General features: G+C 42.0%; 1 protein-coding gene across 1 annotated transcript in view; it reads right to left on the reverse strand.

Moving 5' to 3' along the window:
* Positions 1 to 381: 381 nt before the first annotated feature.
* Positions 382 to 22,889, reverse strand: part of scaf11 (SR-related CTD-associated factor 11) — a 45,868-nt gene continuing 23,360 nt past the window's right edge. Inside the window, exons 11-15 of the mRNA XM_061914019.1 lie at positions 18,883 to 21,018; positions 12,888 to 13,219; positions 12,646 to 12,810; positions 10,205 to 10,324; positions 382 to 1,055 (exon numbers count right to left, since the gene is read on the reverse strand). Coding sequence (XP_061770003.1) covers positions 960 to 1,055; positions 10,205 to 10,324; positions 12,646 to 12,810; positions 12,888 to 13,219; positions 18,883 to 21,018 — 2,849 coding nt within the window. The 3' untranslated portion in view covers positions 382 to 959. The remainder of the gene's footprint in view (positions 1,056 to 10,204; positions 10,325 to 12,645; positions 12,811 to 12,887; positions 13,220 to 18,882; positions 21,019 to 22,889) is intronic.

Raw genomic sequence — 22,889 nt, forward strand, 5'->3', positions numbered from 1 at the left:
AGACCTCTGTCATCATTTTAAGTGGGAGAACTTGCACAATCGGTGGCTGACTAAATACTTTTTTGCCCCACTGTATGTACTTACAGCAGTTATATAAAAGCTCAATGGAGGTGTTTGGATGTTTTTCTCTGGCGCTTTATCGAGCGACTCCCATTGTCTGCATTGCTCGCTGACTTTTGCTAGCGTTTTTTTTTTTTACGTTTCAGAATGCGTACAAAAAGAAATGAATACATGTTCTGGTATTGTGAATGATTGAAAAAAACTAAAAAAAAAAAAAAAAGTGCAGTTCCTCTGTACGTCTTTTCATCCCCGACATTCCACGCTGTCATGAGACGAGTATTTCCTGGAAGGGCAGCACATCCGATAAAGAATCTCAGCCAATCAGGAAGCAGCTACTTTATTTCACTACTCTCTGGACAATGCGATGACTTTCACTACACATCCAGGTAGGGGGTGGGGTTCGGTCCATGGTTTGTGCCCTCTTAAACGACACACTCACTACTGATTGGATATCCTGGCGCTCAAGCAGACGGTGACCGGGCTTTTAAACGATTTGAAATATTATAGAATATACTTTTTTTTTTTTTTTTTTAAAGAAAATATTTTCACAATCAGGATTCCGTACAGCCAGAGACAATAAAAGCGGGCATGATTTACGCGGCGGTGCATTTTGTATGGAATCCCCCCCTCCCACCCCGGCCCCCCGCTCTCCTTACAGTAGTTCTGCAGGTCAAAATAAAGGGCTCTTGCATTACAATTTTTGATTGGGTCTTTTTTTTTTGTTGTTTCTTTTCCTCTAACAAAATATGGAATTCTATAGAAAACAATCTATATACTGTAGTTCAATAAAAGGTAGCGATATCAAAAAAAAGAAATCACGGCTCTCCGTCAGAGTTGAGTTTGGAGGCTGATTTCCAGCGGGAGGAAATTGCACTTGGGCGCCGCGTTGGGGCGACACTTCACTTTTTGCGCGCGTGCTTGTATTTGTCTACGTAGGCCTTCACCAGGTTGGCCACCTTACTTGCGTTCACCTCCCCACTCTTGCTGTGGCACACCTGGAAACAGAAAAAAGCAAACAATCACCACACAGTTCCAACCAAGGTCAGACCAGGACCGAGGAAATTACAAACCCTGTTTCCATATGAGTAGGGAAATTGTGTTAGATGTAAATATAAACGGAATACAATGATTTGCAAATCCTTTTCAACCCATATTCAATTGAGTACACTATAAAGACAAGATATTTGATGTTCAAACTCATGAACTTTATTTTTTTTTGCAAATAATAATTAACTTAGAATTTCATGGCTGCAACATGTGCCAAAGTAGTTGGGAAAGGGCATGTTCACCACTGTGTTACATCACCTTTTCTTTTAACAACACCCAATAAACGTTTTGGAACTGAGGAAACTAATTGTTGAAGCTTTGAAAGTGGAATTCTTTCCCATTCTTGTTTTATGTAGAGCTTCAGTCGTTCAACAGTCCGGGGTCTCTGCTGTCGTATTTTACGCTTCATAATGAGCCACACATTTTCGATAGGAGACAGGTCTGGACTGCAGGCGGGCCAGGAAAGTACCCACACTCTTTTTTTTTTTTATTACAAAGCCACGCTGTTGTAACACTTGTCTTGCTGAAATAAGCAGGGGCGTCCATGACAATGTTGGTTGGATGACAACGTATGTTGCTCCAAAACCTGTATGGACCTTTCAGCATTAATGGTGCCTTAACAGATGTGTAAGTTACCCATGCCTTGGGCACTAATGCACCTCCAAACCATCACAAATGCTGGCATTTGAACTATGCGCCTTAAACAATCCGAATGGTTATTTTCCTCTTTGTTCTGGAGGACACCACTACCTCTGTTTCCAAATATAATTTGAAATGTGGACTCGTCAGACCACAGAACACCTTTCCACTTTGCATCAGTCCATCTTAGGTGAGCTCTGGCCCAGTCAAGGCGGCGGCGTTTCAGGATATTGTTGATAAATGGGTTTGGCTTTGCATAGTAGAGTATTAACTAGTACTTACAGATGTAGCGACCAACTGTAGTTACTGACAGTGGTTTTATGAAGTGTTCCTGAGCCCATGTGGTGATATTCTTTACACACTGATGTCGGTTTTTGATGCAGTACCGCCTGAGGGATCAAAAGTCCGTACTATCATCGCTTACGTACAGTGATTTCTCCAGATTCTCTGAACTTTTTGATGATTTTACGGACCGTAGATGGTAAAATCCCTAAATTCCTTGCAATAGCTCGTTGAGAAAAGTTGTTCAAAAACTGTTCGACAACTTGCTTACAAAGTGGTGACCCTCGCCCCATCCTTGTTTGTGAATTACTTAGCATTTCACGGAAGCTGCTTTTATACCCAATCATGGCACCTAACTGTTCCCAATTAGCCTGCACACCTGTGGGATGTTCCATATAAGTGTTTGATGAGCATTCCTCAACTTTATCAGTATTTATTGCCACCTTTCTCAACTTCTTTGTCACGTGTTGCTGGCATCAAATTCTAAAGTTAATGATTATTTGCACACAAAAAAATGTTTATCAGTTTGAACATTGAATATGTTGTCTTTGTAGTGCATTCAACTGAATATGGGTTGAAAATTATTTGCAAATCATTGTATTCCGTTTATATTTACATCTAACACAATTTCCCAACTCATATGGAAACCGGATCCCGTTAATCCAATTAGTGTTAAAGACATTCAATGATATTGGTACACAACACATTTCATTGAAAATAATTATAGTTTTGTATGCAGAACTGTGGCCAAATGAAGCACTAATCTCCATCCATCCATCCATCCATTTTTTTACTGGTTGTCCCCTTTGGGGTCGGGGTGGGTGCTGGAGCCTATGTCAGCTGCATTCAGGCGGAAGGCAGTGTACACTCTGGACAACTCGCCACCTCATTTTGGAGTTTCGGGAAAACCGAGAATTTTGGAAAATATTGATACTAGCACAATTGTCCTCGATGATATAAATGGGTTGGTGTTGGAATTTTTGGAATCGGCTGAAAAATGTTGAGAGGAATGTTTTCAAGGTGGAATGGTCAGAAACGTTTGAAAAATGTGGACTGTGAAAACTTTCCAGCAAGAATTGAAATTAGGGCAATGGAAAACAGGGAATTCCTGGAATTTTTTTAACTTGGAAAATGGTATATTGATTGTCTAAGGTGAGTGGAGTGTGTGGATGGTGGAACGGTTCTAATCGGGTTAGAAATGTGGGATATGCCAATTCATTGTCAATGGGTAGAAAATTCTGGGAATTTCCAGGAAAACCTGAATTGTTTGGGAAAGGGAAAACATGTATTGTGTTTGACACATGTGAAGAGTAGTGTGGGTGGATGGTTGAAAAGTCGGAATTGGGTTTGAAAATGTGCGCAATTTTGAGAATGTAGGGCATTGTAGAACTATAAAAATGTCCATTCATTTGAATGGGAATTTTCTGAAAATTTGGGAATTTCGGGAAAACCGAGATTTTGTGAAAATATTGATACCAGCACAATTGTCCTAGATAATATGAATGGGTTGGTATGGGAATTTTCGGAGTCGGTTGAAAAATGCTAACTTCGTAACAGTTTGAATTGAGAACGGGCATTTCCGAATTACAGAAAAAAACAGAAATTTGCACCCAAAAAAATAGGAGCATTTGTTGTTCCAACTAAGAGGAATGTTTTGAAGGTGGAATGGTCAAAAACGGTTGAAAAGTGTGGACTGTGAAAACTTTCCAGGAAGAGGTGAAAATATGGCTTTGGAAAACTGAGAATTCTTGGAATTTTTTGTAACTCGGAAAATGGTAGTTTGATTGTCCAAGGAGGGTGGAGTGTGTGGTATTTGGAACGATTCTAATCGGTTCAGAAATGTGGGATATGCCAATTCATTGTCAATGGGTAATAAATTCTGGGAAATTCCAGGAAAATCTGAATTTGTGGGGAAAGGGAAAACATAATTTGTAATCGACACGTGAAGAGTAGTGTGGATGGATGGTTGAAAGGTCGGAATGGGGTTTAAAAATTGTGCTCAATTTTGAGAATGTAGGGCATTGTAGAACTATAAAAATGTCCATTCATTTGAATGGGAATTTTCAGAAAATTTGGGAATTTCGGGAAAACCGAGATTTTGTGAAAATATTGATACTAGCACAATTGTCCTGGATGATATAAATGGGTTGTTATGTACAACAAAAAAATGCATTTGTTGTCCCAACTAAGAGGAATGTTTTGAATGTGGAATGGTGAAAAACGGTTGAAAAATGTGTACTGTGAAAACTTTCCAGTAAGAGGTGAAAATATGACTTTGGAAAACTGGGAATTCCTGGAATTATTTTAACTTAAAAAAATTGTAGTTTGATTGTCCAAGGTGAGTGGAGTGTGTGGATGGGGGAACGGTTCTAACCGGGTGAGAAATGTAAGATATGCCAATTCATTGTCAATGGAGATAAAATTCTGGGAAAATATTGATACTCGCACAAAATTCCAGTAAAATCTGAATTTATGGGGAAAGGGAAAACATTTAGTGTTCGACACATGTGAGGAGTAGTGTGGGTGGATGGTTGAAAGGTCGGAATCGGGTTTAAAAATTGTGCGAAATTTTGAGAATGAAGGGCATTGTAGAACTATGAAAATGTCCATCCATTTAAATGGGAATTTCCTGGAAATTTTGGAATTTCGGGGAAACGGATAATTTTTGAAAATATTGATACTAGCACAATTGTCCTGGATGATATAAATGGGTTGTTATGTACAAAAAATAGGAGCATTTGTTGTCCCAACTAAGAGGAATGTTTTGAAAGTGGAATAGTGAAAAACTGTTGAAAAATCTGGACTGTGAAAACTTTCCAGCAAGAGGTGAAAATATGGCTTTGGAAAACTGTGAATTCCTGGAATTTTTTTGAACTTGGAAAATAGCAGTTGGATATGCTAATTCATTGTCAATGGGTAATCAATTCTGGGAAATTCCAGGAAAATCTTTATTTGTGGGGAAAGGGAAAACATGTTTTGTGTTCGACACATGTGAAGAGTAGTGTGGGTGGATGGTTAAAAGGTCAGAATCGGATTTGAAAATCGTGCGAAATTGAGAATTCAGGGCATTGTAGAACTATGAAAACGACCATTCATTTGAATAGGAATTTCTCAGAAATTTGGGAATTTTGGGAAAACCGAGAAATTTGGAAAATATTGATACTCGCACAAATTCCAGGAAAATCTGAATTTTTGGGGAAAGGGAAACATGATTTGTGTTCGACACATGTGAAGAGTAGTGTTGGTGGATGGTTGAAATGTTGGATTCGGGTTGCAGACACACATTAGTTAACAGACCTGTGACTCAGGATTGAGATTTGCATTTGCAAATTAAAATAATAATAAATAAAAACTTGAAAACAATATAAATACAATATAAATGTCATGCATATATATTTTGACTACTCACAACTTTTCTTGGCCCATAAATGAAAAAAACAAAGCCTGATTTACCAAGGTGAAACTTCTCTGTTACACGCTTTTTTGCTTGATTCATTAAAACTTTTATTAGAAGATTGCACAGTTCAGTACATATTCCGTACAATTGACCACAAAATGGTAACACCCGAATAAGTTTTTCAACTTGTTTAAGCCGGGGTCCACGTTAATATGGTACAAATATATACTATCAACATAACACAGTCATCAAACAAGTTAATCATCATAGTACATACATTGAATTATTTACATTATTTACAATCCGAGGGGTGGGATGAGTTAAAGTTAAAGTACCAATGATTGTCACACACACACACACTAGGTGTGGTGAAATTTGCTCTCTGCATTTGAACCATGCCCTTGATCACCCCCTGGGAAGTGAGGGGAGCAGTGGGCAGCAGCGGTGCCACGCCCGGGAATCATTTATGGTGATTTAACCGCCAATTCCAACCCTTGATGCTGAGTGCCAAGCAGGGAGGCAATGGTTCGCATTTTTATAGTCTTTGGTATGACTCGGCCGGGGTTTGAACTCACAACCTACCGATCTTAGGGCGGACACTCTTTGGGCTTTGGTTGATATCCGTACTTCAGTCATCAACAATTGCATCAACGGAGAAATGGAAATTGAAATAGTGTAGGTCTTATTTAGTAGGATATGTACAGCCAGTAGAGAACATAGTGAGATCAGATAGCATTGAGCCACATTTGACTAACTGCACTAGATCAAGCCCGGTCACAGGCAATTACAGAGCCTCCTAGCCTGGGTATGGAGTCAGTTAAGTTAGAACTAGCCAGCGCCAGGCTGGATGATCCCTATACACATAGAAATTTTCGTAGAATAATACATAACTCACAAAATGTTTTTTCTGCTATGACTATGACTACGTCAGAGTTAGACATGCGTTCTACTGAGGTGGCAAATTATGATGCGTTCAGTTTATCGCAGCACCAAGTAAACAATCTGAAAATTCCCGTCATATCAATTCCTAGATATGGTCGTAATTATTTTAAGTACACTGCGCATAATAAACGCAACATTATTAATATTGCTACTACGGATAATTTTATCAACAACTCCTTAAAACAGCCCACTACCTATAATATGGGCTTTCTAAACATCAGATCTTTGTCTCCCAAAACGTTATTAGTTAATGAGGTCATTAGAGACAACAACCTTAACGTCATCGGTCTTAGCGAAACCTGGCTTAAACCAGACGACTTTTTTGCGATAAATGAGGCATCCCCTCCTAACTATACGAATGCGCATATTGCCCGTCCCCTTAAAAGGGGAGGGGGGGTCGCACTAATATACAACGAAAACTTTAACTTTAGTCCTAACTTAAATAATAAATATAAATCGTTTGAGGTGCTTTCTATGAAGTCTGCCACACCGCTGCCTCTGTGCCCGGCCGTTATCTACCGCCCCCCAGGGCCCTATTCGGACTTTATTAGTGAATTCTCAGAGTTTGTTGCTGATCTAGTGACGCACGCCGATAATATAATTATAATGGGGGACTTTAATATCCATATGAATACCCCATTGGACCCACCGTGCGTGGCGCTCCAGACTATAATTGATAGCTGTGGTTTTACACAAATAATAAATGAACAGACGCATCGCAGCGGTAATACGATAGACCTAGTGCTTGTCAGAGGTATCACCGTTTCCAAAGTTATGATACTCCCGTATACTAAAGTAATGTCCGATCATTACCTTATAAAATTCGAAGTTCAGACTCATATTCGGCAAGCTAATAATAATAATAACTGCTATAGCAGCCGCAACATTAATGCTGCCACAACGACGACTCTTGCTGACCTACTGCCCTCGGTAATGGCACCGTTCCCAAAGTATGTGGGCTCTATTGATTACCTCACTAAAAACTTTAACAACGCCCTGCGCGAAAACATTGATAGTATAGCACCGCTGAAGTTAAAAAAGGCTCCAAAAAGGCGTACGCCATGGTTTACTGAAGAAACTAGAGCTCAGAAATTATTATGTAGAAAGCTGGAACGCAAATGGCGCACGACTAAACTTGAGGTGCACCATCAAGCATGGAGTGATAGTTTAATAACTTATAAACGCATGCTTACCTTAGCTAAAACTAATTATTACTCAAATCTCATCCGCATTAATAAAAACGATCCAAAATTTTTGTTTAGTACAGTAGCATCGCTAACCCAACAAGGGACTCCTTCCAGTAGCTCCACCCATTCGGCAGATGACTTTATGAAGTTCTTTAATAAGAAAATTGAACTTATTAGAAAGGGGATTAAAGACAATGCGTCCCAGCTACAACTGGTTTATAGTAACGCAGATACGACTGTATATACGGCGGATACTGCAAATATCCAAAATAGTTTCTCTCGTTTTGATGAAATAACATTAGAAGAATTGTTACAACGTGTAAATGGAATAAAACAAACAACATGTTTACTTGACCCACTTCCTGGGAAACTTATCAAGGAGCTTTTTGTATTATTAGGTCCATCAGTGCTAAATATTATAAGCTTATCCCTTTCTTCGGGCACTGTTCCCCTAGCATTCAAAAAAGCGGTTATTCATCCTCTCCTTAAAAGACCTAACCTCGATCCTGACCTCATGGTAAACTACCGACTGGTGTCTCACCTTCCCTTTATTTCGAAAATCCTCGAAAAAATTGTTGCAGAGCAGCTAAATGAACACTTAGCGTTTAACAATCTATGTGAAACCTTTCAATCCGGTTTCAGGGCAAATCACTCAACTGAGACAGCCCTCGCAAAATTGACTAATGATCTATTGCTAACGATGGATTCTGATGCGTCATCTATGTTGCTGCTCCTCGGTCTTAGCGCTGCTTTCGATACCGTCGATCATATTTTATTAGAGCGTATCAAAACACGAATTGGTATGTCAGACTCAGCCCTGTCTTGGTTTAACTCTTATCTTACTGACAGGGTGCAGTGCGTCTCCCATAACAGTATGACCTCGGACTATGTTAAGGTAACGTGTGGAGTTCCCCAGGGTTCGGTCCTTGGCCCTGCACTCTTCAGCATCTACATGCTGCCGCTGGGTGACGTCATACGCAAATACGGTATTGGGTTTCACTGCTATGCTGATGACACCTGACTCTACATGCCCCTAAAGCTGACCAACACGCCGGACTGTAGCGTGTCTTAATGAAATTAAACAGTGGATGTCCGCTAATTTTTTGCAACTTAACGCCAAAAAAACGGAAATGCTGATTATCGGTCCTGCTAGACACCGACCTCTATTTAATAATACAACTTCAACATTTGACAACCAAATAATAAAACAAGGTGACTCGGTAAAAAATCTGGGTATTATCTTCGACTCAACTCTCTCCTTTGAGTCACACATTAAAAGCGTTACTAAAACGGCCTTCTTTCATCTCCGTAATATCGCTAATTTTCGCTCCATTCTGTCCACTAAAGACGCCGAGATCATTATCCATGCGTTTGTTACGTATCGTCTCGATTACTGTAACGTATTATTTTCGGGTCTCCCCATGTCTAGCATTAAAAGATTACAGTTGGTACAAAATGCGGCCTCTAGACTTTTGACAAGAACAAGAAAGTTTGATCATATTACGCCTGTACTGGCTCATCTGCACTGGCTTCCTGTGCACTTAAGATGTGACTTTAAGGTTTTACTTATTACGTATAAAATACTACACGGTCTAGCTCCATCCTATCTTGCCGATTGTATTGTACCATATGTTCCGGCAAGAAATCTGCGTTCAAAAGACTCCAACTTATTAGTGATTCCTAGAGCCCAAAAAAAGTCCGCGGGCTATAGAGCGTTTTCCGTTCGGGCTCCAGTACTCTGGAATGCCCTCCCGGTAACAGTTCGAGATGCTACCTCAGTAGAAGCATTTAAGTCTCACCTTAAAACTCATCTGTATACTCTAGCCTTTAAATAGACCTCCTTTTTAAACTAGTTGATCTGCCGCTTCTTTTCTTTTTTCTCCTATGTCCCTCCCTCTCTTGTGGAGGGGGTCCGGTCTGTTGACCATGGATGAAGTACTGGCTGTCCAGAGTCGAGACCCAGGATGGACCGCTCGCCTGTATCGGTTGGGGACATCTCTACGCTGCTGATCCGCCTCCGCTTGAGATGGTTTCCTGTGGACGGGACTCTCGCTGCTGTCTTGGATCCGCTTGAACTGAACTCTCGCGGCTGTGTTGGAGCCACTATGGATTGAACTTTCACAGTATCATGTTAGACCCGCTCGATATCCATTGCTTGCGGTCCCCTAGAGGGGGGGGGGTTGCCCACATCTGAGGTCCTCTCCAAGGTTTCTCATAGTCAACATTGTCACTGGCGTCCCACTGGATGTGAATTCTCCCTGTCTACTGGGTGTGAGTTTTCCTTGCCCTTTTGTGGGTTCTTCCGAGGATGTTGTAGTCGTAATGATTTGTGCAGTCCTTTGAGACATTTGTGATTTGGGGCTATATAAATAAACATTGATTGATTGATTGAAGAACAAGTATATACATTAGAACTACATTTGACTGTTTACATTAGGTTATTTACAATCCGGGGAGATGGGATGTGAATGGAGGAGGGTATTAGTAAAGGGTTGAAGTTGCCAGGAGGTGTTGTTTTAGAGCGGTTTTGAAGGAAGATAGAAATGCACTTACTTTTACACCTGTTGGGAGTGCATTCCACATTGATGTGGCATAGAAAGAGAGGTAGCAGCATTCTCTGAGACTAAGGTGAAGAAGTGAACAGGCGTACCTTCTCTACTGCTTTGCGGACAATCTCCTTGTACTCGTCCTTGGTGATTTCCTTGTTTTGGTAATAAGGTTTGATGGCGTTCCTCACTTCATTGACTGCTTTCTCCTGGATCTGTTGTTTCTAAAGCAAGCGGAGGATCGCATTAGAACAGAGCTGGGCAAATATTTTGACTCCGGGGGCCACATTGAGAGAAAAAATATGTGTCTTGGGGGCCAAAGAATGAATGATATGTACACATTTAGCTGTAAAAATATGCTCTGCACTGTGTGTGTTTGGGTCCCTTTTTTCCAGGAACACTTATACCAAAAGTCACAATGTCCGATAGAGTTCTAAAAACGTTATCCTAAAAAATGGAATGCAATTTTACAGTTTTTTACTGACTGGGACACCCAAAATGTACATGAAAATAAAGAAATTGGGATTTACAATATTAACTATGAACAATAAAACACTGAATATGAACAATATATTTTACTTCTCAGACCAGCTCCACCATAGTTGTGTATTTTTTAACCTCCAGCAAAACCCAACAAACATATAACAAACAGCAAAATATGAATGCAAAGTGTAATAATCCCCTACAATATCAATCAATCAATGTTTATATAACCCGAAATAACGAGTGTCTCAAAGGGCTGCACAAGCCACAAGGACATCCTCGGCTCAGATCCCACATCATGGCAAAGAAAAACTCAACCTAATGGGATAACAATGAGAAACCTTGAAGTAGACCTCAGATGTGGGCGACCGGTGCAATGGACGTCGAGTCGATCTAGTATAATATTGTTAGAGTCTAGTCCATCGTGGATCTAACATAGTAGTGTGAAAGTCCAGTCCATAGTGGATCTAACACAATAGTGTGAGAGTCCTGTCCATAGTGGATCTAACATAATTGTGTGAGAGTCCAGTCCATAGTGGATCTAACATAATAGTGTGAGAGTCCAGTCCATAGTGGATCTAACAAAATAGTGTGAGTTCAGTCCATAATGGATCTAACATAATAATGTGAGTCCAGTCCATAGTGGATCGAACATAATAGTGTGAGAGTTCAGTCCATAGTGGATCTAACATAATAGTGTGAGAGTCCAGTCCATAGTGGATCTAACATAATAGTGTGAGAGTCCAGTCCATAGTGGATCTAACATAATTGTGTGAGTCCAGTCCATAGCGGATCTAACATAATAGTGTGAGAGTCCAGTCCATAGTGGATCCAACAAAATAGTGTGAGAGTCCAGTCCATAGAGGATCCAACATAATTGTGAAAGTCCAGTCCATAGTGGATCTAACATAGTGGTGAGTGTCCAGTCCATAGTGGATAATATGAAATATTATCACGTAAAAATCTGCATCGGTTTCAGACACACACGTTTCGGGCTGGCTGCTCTGAAAACAAACCCCGCCCACTCTGCTTTGTTCCTGGTCTAAACTTCTGTGACGTAGATTACCGTAATAACTCCTATAACACTCAAAAGTGCAGATTTCAACCATTGAAATACTTTCTATAGTTCAAGACTTGTGGTGATTTAAAAACAGAACTGCAAAGCATAATGGCGGCGACAGTTTCGATGTTAAAGGTCTAAAAAGAATTATGGAAAACATCCGACGGGCCGGTTTAAAAATCATAACGGGCCCAAATCAGTCAAGTTGTCACGTTGTGTAAATGGTAAATAAAAACAGAAAAAAAGGATTTGCAAATCCTTTTCAACTTATATTCAATTGAATAGACTGTTTAAACAATATATTTAACAGTCACACTGGTAAACTTTGTTATTTTTTGCAAATAAATATTTACTTAGAATTTAATGGCAGCAACACATAGCAAAAAAGTTGTCAGAGGGGCATTTTTACCACTGTGTTACATGGCCATTCCCTTTAACAACACTCAGTAAACATTTGGGAACTGAGGAGACCAATTTTTGAAGCTTTCCAGGTGAAATTATTTCCCATGTAGAGAACACTTTTTCACTTTGCATCAGTTTCTAGAATCTCTGAACTTTTTGATATAACATACCGTAGATGGTGAAATCCCTAAATTTTCTATAGTTCAGGACTTATGGTCATTTTCAAACAGCACTGCACATCACAATGGTGGCGACAGTTTTGATGTTAAAGGTCTAAAAAATCATGTAGAACGTCCAGTGGACCGGATTGAAAGTCATAACGGGCCGCATGTAGTATAAAATACAATAGAACAGAATGTAGTAGAAACAAATATGGAGTAAAAATAAATCACATAAGTAATAAAGATAAAAAATAAGAATTGAAATGAATGGACAACTATCCAAATAAAAATAAGCAATCCTGTACAATATACAAAACAATATACAAAAAACTGTACAATGTACAGAAAAAAACAAGAGTACTGGAGTAATAAAGTAATGTAATTTGCCCAGGTCTGCATTAGAGATCAAATAATGCTATAAAGGAGGACACAAAGTTACCTTTTCTTTTTTGGAGCCGTCAGCCTGGGCCATGCTGTGCTGGCCTGGCTGCGTTGTAGATGACGGCTGCACGTGGCTGACTGCTTGCTGTCCATGGGTTGCCATGGCAACAGCTACTCTGTTTGGAGCAGGAAGCAGGCCGGGTTTTCCGTAAGTATTCGCCATCTACGGAAAAGTGGGACTTTAAAAAAAGGACGACTTGAATGCAGGGTGTTGTTGTCTTCATTTCAAGCGCATCATGCCTGTGTGTGGACGTCAGGAGGAGCTGCAGCCGTCTGGCCCCCTTGCTGCATCGGCGGGGGCGGCGGAGGCGGTGGCGGGAGGCCCTGAGCACCAACGCCGGGCATCTGCATCAGCGGCACGGCCGGGTGGAGGTGCACAGGGACCGGAGGGGGCATGGCGTACGGCGCCGCCGGCTGCAAGCTGACCGGCAGGGGACCATGAGGTCCTGGAGGTGGGAAGTGATGTTGGAGGACGTTGAGCTGAGGAGGCGGCGGTGGCGGCATTGCGGTCAGCACGGGCGCCGGAGCGTTGCCTGGTACGGCCTGGAGGGCGGGGTCACTTTTAGGCGCATCTGGAAATAAACGGTTAGAAAGACTGTTAACTGTTTTTAAAACTGAACAGATTGAATGCCCGGAGAATCCACTATGGATTAGGGATCGACCCATGTGGTTTTTTACCCATTATTAGTAGTCCAGGAGGCCTATAGCTGCTGATATTGATTTGCACTAAAAGTTTTTTAAACCTGAATAGCATACGTCAGTTAACAGCTGGCTTGAAGATAGTTTTTGAACATTTTAGGAAATGTGGCGACGTCACAAGAACTCATCGTCTACTCAGGGGTCTCAAACTCACTTTACCTGGGGGCCACTGGATGCACAGTCTGGGTGAGGCTGGGCCGCAAAAAAAGATTTCTTAAAGAATTGTTTGCATACTCCTCAGCATGTCTAGTTGTATAATGACGTTTCAAATTGTATCCCTTTCTCTGTGCAAATAAGACATTTGGGGGTACCCCCGTGCGCAACAAAAAAATATATTACATCTCCCACTTTTCCTGGAATTGCCTTTGCTCATCACTAACCTTTCTCTTCACTGCAGGCTTTGAAAAAGACATGTTTGGGGTTGTGGAATATATTTGTATTTAGCCGACGCACAGAGAATAACGTTAATTCCGCAATGTGTGTCGTTCCGCTTTTCCTCCCTACAGCAACACGGCGGTGGGCGGATATAAGCGAGCACAAAAAAGTAAGGGCTCCCGGAGTGTTATCCGGCGTCATATACAAATATATGTAGTGTTCATCGTGTGATGCAATGCAAATAAAACAATAAAAAAAAAATAATAATGGTTTGAATTGGTCCAGGTTATCGGGGACTGTTATTACTGACGGACAGGTGTCACGGTTGTGACTGCAGCCAGGCACGTAAGAAAACCTTCGTCTCCATAGCAACGTCTCTGTCGCTGTCACTCATTTGCCGCTTTTCCACTAACGCTGGGGTAGGCAATCCAGAATGTTGAAAGAGCCATTTTAGACCCAAATAACACAACGCTGTCAAGCTCCATTCATATAAAACTTGCTGGCCGCATCAACATTAAACTTTCATATTAAGGCAAAATAACAAAATAGCAATTGGCCCGCTTGTCTGAGACCCCTGGTCTACTCCATTTTACGGATTTAATACACTGTAAGGTTTCTGACATATTGTTAATATTTAAATAAAAACTATTGTGGGCTCCTTCACGTAGATCCGGGGTGCCCATAACGTCGATGGCGGAGGGTGTGTCAGTCCATCACCAGCAAGGCATTAAAAAACAAAAAAACAATCGACCTAAAAATTGGCGATCATCTATCATCACCAAGACGTCACCCGAGAGTCTTGTGAGATGACGCTGGCTGCTGCCAGATCATTATGGAGAAAAAACGACCGACAAGAAGGCGAGAAACACTTTTAAACGCCGTCAAAACTCTACCGCACACTTTCTGTCTTCACAGTAAGAGCCTTGATTCTGGTAAATATGTCGTCCTGGTGCTTTTAAATCTGTCTGCTGCGTTTGACACCGTCGTCCACGCCACCTTAATCACTCCTCTTGAGAACTGTGTGGCGCCCTCAACTGGTTCCGGTCGTACCTAGCCGACAGGAGTTTTTGTGTAAAAATAGACAGTTTTATGTCTTCCACAGCTCCTCTACCACACGGGGTCCCCCAGGGCTCAATCCTTGCCCCAATCCTATTTGCGCTTTACCTTCTCCCCCTTGGTTCTATTTTTAGGAAGTATGGTATTGCGTTTCATTTTTATGTCGATGATTGCCTGATCTATTTTCCCATGGCACAAAATAACAATTCAACGTCTCATTGACTGCCTGCACGACATCAAAGCCTGGCTTTCAGCTAACTTCCTGAGTCTAAATGAAGACAAAACAGAAGTTACGTTGTTCGGTCCAAGTCGCTCTCTCTCCCCCAACGTTGACCTCAGCACTCTGACCCCGTATCTCAGCGACTGTGTCACAAACCTGGGGGTAAAGTTCGACTCAGATTTTAAATTCGAAACACAAATCAGCAGCGTCGTTCAAAAAAGCTTTTATCAATTACGCCAAATAGCGAAAGTGAAACCGCTTCTGTCAGGACATGATCTCGAGAAATTAATTCACGCCTTTATCTCGAATCGTTTAGACTACTGCAATGCCTTGTATGTAGGCATTAGCCAGGCCTCCCTTGCACGCCTGCAGCTCGTGCTGAACTCTGCTGCTCGTCTGCTAACACAGACCCGCAGACGTGAGCACATCACCCCTATATTGGCATCCCTTCACTGGCTCCATGTGCGTTATCGAATCAATTTTAAACTCCTTCTATTTGTTTTTAAATGTCTAAACAACCTCACGCCAACATATCTCTCTGACCTCCTTCAGCCTTACTGCCCCACCCGATCCCTAAGATCAGCCGATCAGCTGCTACTGACGGTCCCTGACACAAGGCTGAAGCTTAGAGGTGACAGAGCTTTCGTCGCTGCTGCTCCCAAGCTCTGGAACGACCTACCTCTGAGTGTTAGACAAGCCTCCTCTCTTCCTGTTTTTAAATCTCTCTTAAAAACATAATTTTATTCCTTGGCTTTTAATACTGAATGATATCCATCCTGCAATGGCACCTCATTATACAACTGCTGTGAACCTGTTTTTATGTTTTATTTATTTATTTTTTATCATGTTCTGTTTGTGTTGTGTTGTGTTGTTTGCTCGGTTCTCGTATAATCTCTTAATCCGCCCATTGTACAGCACTTTGGCTACCCCTGTGGTAAATTTTAAATGTGCTTTATAAATAAAGTTGATTTGATTTGATCTGCTTCATCCTGCCTGCTTCATCCTGCCAATATATTTCTTGTAAAGTCTATAAAAAGGAGTTTGGAAGCTGGACGAATAAAATGGCGAAAAACAAGCACGTTCCTGCGGTATTGGACAGAAAAGAGGACTTCTTTTCTCCTCCATTTGAAAATGTGGACGTGATGATCACTACTGTCTGATTCCAATCAATGCATGTCATCACAATCAGGTCATACATCAACTTATATTCTTGTCTTTATGAAAGAAAGGAATTAAACATGCTTGTATTATCATTAAACACCTTTAACTTGTTAACAAAAAAGTCTCTTTCATAAATAAATAAATAAATATAAACGATATACATGAATGAGGTAGATCTCCTCCTCTTGGTCAATTGAAAAGTAGCTGCCAGCAGAAAAAGTGTGGCCACCCCTGACGTAGATTAGAGTTAAAACATTTATAAAGCTAGCGGACTTAATTGCTTACAGAAAGTATGAGAATGTGTGAGCTGCTGCCTGCTCCTCTTTATTCCTTTTACTCCATTGCTGCGAGAGCGAAAGCAAAACGGAAGGACAAAAGCTGCAATTCCCAGCAAAAAAACTGGAAGCTCATGCAAGCGGAGGAGACCAGCGCTGCAGTGAACGCAGCTGAGCAGACCGGGGAAGAATTCTCACAAGAACTCAAATAAACGTCAGATATCACAACATAATTGGGGAAAATTATTGACAATGAGTTATTTATGTTCTTAATTGAATAAAAAAATGGGGCTCAAGCAAAAAGGTAACTTTTTTTAAGCAGTAATCAATACTATCTACTTTACTAATTATTATTTTAAATGCTAAATACTGGTATCATTTGTGTATGGTGATGTACCGATATAAAAAATTATTATCACGGATATTGTGACCAAAGTTATCATTACTATCGTGGTATTGTTGAATGTGGTCAAAAAAGTAATTCACACACTGAAATCTTTTATCCACGTTTTCCATCCATCCATTTTTTTACCGCTTGTCCCTTTTTGAGGTCGGGGGGGTCGCTGGAGCCTATCTCACGCAAATAGACACAACATACTTTCTTGGCGTAATACACAATTATTCTTTTGGCTTCATAAGAATCATATCGTTTTTTACTTGGCATTACTAGGGAATGGATTTTATATTTTTACTTGTAGTTAAGGTAGCATTTAAGCTTGCCATCAAGCCAATGCTAGTCGGTCCGTACGTTGATGAAATTGTAGTTATCAATTAACTGTTTTTTTTTTATTTAATTCAATAATACTAACCGGTAGGTGTTTTAGCACGGTTACTATTATTATTATTATCATTGTACTGTGTATATTGCATCTGCTGTTGTAGTTCTGTTTTAGTTGTAAAAAAATAAAAAAATAAAAAGTCTGATACTGATAAAAAAAAAAAAAGGCAGATACCAATGTATGTTAAAATGCTAAATAGCCAATAATCGGTCGGTCCCCATTATAGATGACTACATTTATTACACTACACTAAAATCCCCTTAATTTGATCATCTTCTATTTGCAATCTTTGTGAAGGTCTACATCACAATGATTATTTTCACAGTTATGTACAGCTGTGTTTTCCCAACTTGACACATTTTCCATGGGTAAAATCTCATGGCCCACCACCAAGCATGCCAGGGGTTACAGGTTGATTGTGTACCTTCTGCCACCTAGTGGTCAAGCATTGTATACTTTTATTCACTGTGTGGCTGGTATCGATGGATTAACAAATCTATATTATTTGTGTACAAGAAATAAACCGATGATCTCTCACAGTACACTAACTACTAACGTAAAAAAAGGTACAAACCCCAAAAGCAGTGAAGTTGTCATGTTGTGTAAATGGTAAATAAAAAGAGAATACAATGATTTGCAAATGCTTTTTCAATTTATATTCAAATGAATAGACCGCAAAGACAAGATATTTAATGTTCACACTGAGAAACTTCATTTTTTTTTGCTAATAATCATTAACTTGGAATGTAATGGCAGCAACACATTGAAAACAATCATTTTTACCACTGTGTTACATGGCCTTTCCTTTTAACAACACTCAGCAAACATTTTTTAAGTTTTTCGGGTGGAATTCTTTCCCATGTGGACTCTTCAAAACACTTTTCCAATTCGCATCAGTCCATCTAAGATGAGCTCAGGGCCAACGAAGCCAGTGGAGTTTCTGGGTGTTGTTGATAAATGGCTCTGGCTTTGCATAGTAGTTTTAACTTGCACTTACAAATGTAGCGATCAACTGTACTTACTGATAGTGGTTGTCTGAAGTGTTCCTGAGCCCATGTGGTGATATCCTTTACAAACTGATGTTGCTGTTTGGTGCAGTACCACCTATGGGATCGAATGTCACGGCATGGCCGCTTACGTGCACTGATTTCTCCAGATTCTCTGAACCTTTTGATGATATTACAGACCTTGGATGGTGAAATCCCTAAATTTCTTGCAATAGCTTGTTGAGAAATGTTGTTCTTAAACTTTTGGACAATTTGCTAACGCATTTGTTGACAAAGTGGTGACCCTCGCCCTGTCCTTGTTTGTGAATGAGTGAGCATTTCACAGAAGTTGCTTTTATACCCAATCATGGCACACACCTGTTTTTAATTAGCCTGCTCACCTGTGGGATGTTCCAAATAAGTGTTTGATGGGCAATTCCTCAACTTTCTCAGTCTTTTTTGCCACCTTTTTGAAACATGTTGCAGGCATCAATTCCAAATGAGCTAATATTTGCAAAAAAATAACCCCGTTTCTCAGTTTGAACGTTAACTATCTTGTCTTTGCAGCCTATTCAATTGAATATAAGTTGAAAAGGATTTGCAAATCCTTGTATTCTCTTTTTATTTACCATTTACACAACGTGACAACTTCACTGCTTTTGGGTTTTGTAGAAAGATTCTAACCTGTTGCCGGTTGCTCCTCCTCAGTTCTGTTCCAACCTCCGGTTCCCCCACGCTCCCTCTTGGAGTAATAATCCCGAACATCTGCAGGAAGTGTCCTCCGGACCGCCCAGCTGGACGCTGATGACCAGCCTGAACGGTCCAGCATGGAGTCGCCAGTGTCCGAGTCCTGTTTCCAACGGCCGCCGCCGCGATTCTCGTTGAAGCGGCTGTAGGCATCGTTACCTGAATGGTTGCCTGTACCTGAGTTGTTTCGTGGCTGCCTGCGGTTGTCATCTTCATGCTGGTTGTGGAAGCCGCGGTTACCGCCGCCCCTTCCTGTTCCCCTGCCACGATCATAGCTTCCACGGCCCCTCGATTCCCCACCGTTCCCTCGATCTTCCCAGCGGAATCCACCACCAAAATCCCGGTTCCTGCTCTCGGCATCGCTGCGAGCCTTTTCTGTAACCCAGTCCGGATTCTCCGACCAGCCCCGGCGTTCGGGGGAAGCTTCGGAGGGCAGGCCGTTTTCAAAGCGGCCGGCGCCTCCCTGATACCGCCGTCCCTCGCTGCCATTTCCAATTCCCTGACCTGACCGCCAGCCACCCTGTCGGTCTTTCCTCTGGGGAGACGGATCTCTGGAGGGCGGGCGTTCAGGGCTGGACTCGCGCCTGTAAGATCTTGTTCTGGAGGGAGACCGTGACTTGGATCTGGAGCGACTCCTGGATCGCCTCCTATTCCTCTCTTTACTACGATCCCTTCTGGAGTAGTCACTCTCTCTGTCTCGCTCTCTTTCTCTGCTGCGAGGACGGGAGGAGCGGCTGTAGGGCGGGCTGCTATCGCGGTCTCTGGAACGGGAGCGCCTCGATGCATCTCGCCTAGAGTCCCGCTTTGGGGACCAGGAGGAGGTTGCGGAGTGGAAGCGAGAGCGCCTCTGACGGCCATTTTTCCTTTCATGGCTCCTGTCTCTCTCCTCTTGGTCCTTGGAACGGTCGTCCTTGACTGAGGAAGGAGTTTCAGCAGCAGCTGATTGAATCCTCTCATCTGTTACCTCTAAAGTGGCACCAGACGTGCTACCATGCTCGCTCAAGGGCGAGCTACAGTCCATAGGAATGACATTATTATCATCTTTGGAGACATTGTCATCCTGGATTGCTTCTGCTGAAATGTCCACTTCAGTTGACTTCTGCTCCACTGCGGTTTCAAGTGTTTGTGAATCCGATTCCTCCGATTCTTGACTGATTACCTTTTCCTCAGTGTGTTCGGCAGCCTTGGGACTTTCACACGCTTCTGCCTGCTGTTCCTTCAAATGTTCTTCATTGCTGCTTCCATCGGAGCCTGCACAAACCTCCATTTCACCATCCTGTTCAGTCATCTTGATGCTGTCAGGAGACGCCAGGTTCTCCGGCATGTTCTCTGGTTCAGGGGGCGATGTGGTGATCTTCCCATCTTCTTCTCCAGATGAAATTGAAATGGCAGGGGGTTCATCTTCTTGCGTGCTCGGTTTGCCATCTGAGCATGACTCGGGGCTTTTTGGAGGAGAGTTTGAGGAACAAGATGGGGGGCTGTCACAATCATCTGCCTCTTTATCGTCGGAGTCTTTGTCACGGATCTCAGTCACGCCCTGCTCCACGTCACTGCCTAAAGGTTCCGCATCACCGACTGGTGATTCCACACCGTCCTGATCTGCGTTGAGACTTGCATCTGCATCAGAAGTCTGCTTGGAGTTGGTAATTTCAGCCTTCATTTCATCATGTTCTCCTTCCTTGTCGGCGCCGTCGACAACCCTGTCGGCCTCCTCGTCCTCACTCGCAGTTGGGCTTTCGACAAGCTGAGACGACTGCTTTTTCCTCGTGTTTTTCCGCTTCCCGCTGGCCTTTCGGTTTGTTACCTGCTTGCCTTTCCTTTTGGCAGGCACCTGAGAAGTCCGGCCTGGCTCGAAGGGCTGGCTGACGGATGAGTCCGAGTCGGAAACATTGGACTTTGGTTGGGACGGCGGGTCGGACGCAGGCGGTTCTGCCTGGGGTTTACTGTTGCGTCCCGATCGTCTGGACGGCAGCGACTCGGCTTTTTTGGTGGGAGCTTTGGAGTTTGAGGCCCGTCCACCTCGCTTCTCTCCTCCTTTAGGACAAGTAATGGCGCAGACCACACCCTGAAAAACTGTAAAACACAAATTAGATGAGCGTTGCCCAAGTCTTATCTACTTCTACAGCGGAAACTTGATTTATAAACCTAATTGGTTCTTGAACTTGGTTTGTAAATCCAAAGGTTTGTATAGTGAAGCATTTTTCTCAATGAGAAACAATGTAAATGAATAATAGGTTCCAGCCTTGACAAAAGTCCAATTTCTAGTGAAGGTTTGTAGACTTTGAGCACAATATAAGGTGCTATACAGTACAAGGAGGTGATGGATCATCTATATCTATAACAAGACAAAACATGCTCAACTGGGTTGAATGCGCTGCTCTGCCAACAGAAGTCCCTTTGGCGCACTCACAGATGATCAGAAATCACAAAAACCATATTGCTGCAATAATAGTGTTGGTGGATTCAACACCAACACTAGCATTTACAGAGGAGCTGAAGAGAAACCAGGGTGTGTGTGTGTGTGTGTGTGTGCGTGTGTGTGTGTGTGTGTGTGTGTGTGTGTGTGTGTGTGTGTGTGTGTGTGTGTGTGTGTGTGTGTGCGTGTGTGCGTGCGTGCGCACACCTAAAAGACACACTGCTGAATGAGAGGTTGCGTCTTTTCCTTGGCTGTGAAGCAAGTCTGCTTTGGCATCATTTTCCAGAAAAGTCCGGCTTCATCACAATTAAATCTTGCCTGCTTTGTCAACTCTTCCAGACTTATACGCAGAATTTATGTACTCCTCGTAAATAACAGAGATTCCCTCCTCCTTTCCACGCTCATCTCTTGTCTTTTTGGGACTCTTTGAGTAAGCAAAATGGACAAAACTAGTCAGATTGATCTATATAGCGATAGATCGATTTATACTCCTAAAACCAAAGAAAATCAACCTGTGCTCGGCTAGTTGGTCTTCAAAAAGATTTATATTGATGTAACATCGATTTAAAAAGGTAATTAACCAATTTTATTAATAGTACAAAATAAAACATTGGCTTTAAGACCAGCAGATAAAATAATTTTAATGTAATGCTATATTATTAGTGACCGAGCTTCCGCACCATCATACCTCGTCTAGAGCCCTAAGGTCAGTTGACCAACTGCTGTTGGCGGTCCCCAGATCCAGGCTAAAGACCAGAGGGGACAGAGCCTTTTCCGTTGGCGCCCCTAAGCTCTGAAACAGCCTTCTCCTCCACATTAGGTCAGCCCAGAGCCTGGGGGTCTTCAAAACCCTTCTTAAGACCTACCTCTTCTCTCTGGCCTTTAACCTGAGTTGAGCCCGCCCATTTCTAGCCCCTCCCCTTCGCTTTAATTTTTTTTCAATTTGTCGCACTTTTATTATTTCATTATTTTTATCTTGCAATATCTTGTTTAGCTCATTCATTGTTTATGTTCTTTGTTTGCTTCTGTTTTTTTTTCGTGCTCTATGCCAGGGGTGTCAAATGTACGGCCTGCTGGCCTGATCCGGCCCACGAACAGGTTTTATCCGGCCCGCGGGATGAGTTTGCTAATATAAAAAGGAGCCGAAATTTTTGAATGAAAGAAACGACTGTTCTAAATGTGTCCACTAGATGTCACAATAGCAATTCTGTGTATCTTTGAAAATCAGGGGTCAGCAACCCGCGGCTCCGGAGCCTCATCCGACGCACGGAAAGGGGCAGGGGGGTGTATAATGTAGCCCAGAAGAGTAAGGGATGCATGGGATTCTGGGTATTTGTTCTGTTGTGTTTATGTTGGGTTACAGTGCGGATGTTCTCCTGAAATATGTTTGTCATTCTTGTTTGGTGTGGGTTCACAGTGTGGCATATATTAGTAAGAGTGCTAAAATTGTTTAAACAGGAACCCTCAGTGTGACCAGTATGGCTGATGAACAAGTATGCCTTGTAGTCACTTACGTGTGTCTGCAGTA

This window comes from Nerophis ophidion, linkage group LG10 (assembly GCF_033978795.1).
Source record: "Nerophis ophidion isolate RoL-2023_Sa linkage group LG10, RoL_Noph_v1.0, whole genome shotgun sequence".
In the NCBI taxonomy this organism is placed as follows: domain Eukaryota; kingdom Metazoa; phylum Chordata; class Actinopteri; order Syngnathiformes; family Syngnathidae; genus Nerophis; species Nerophis ophidion.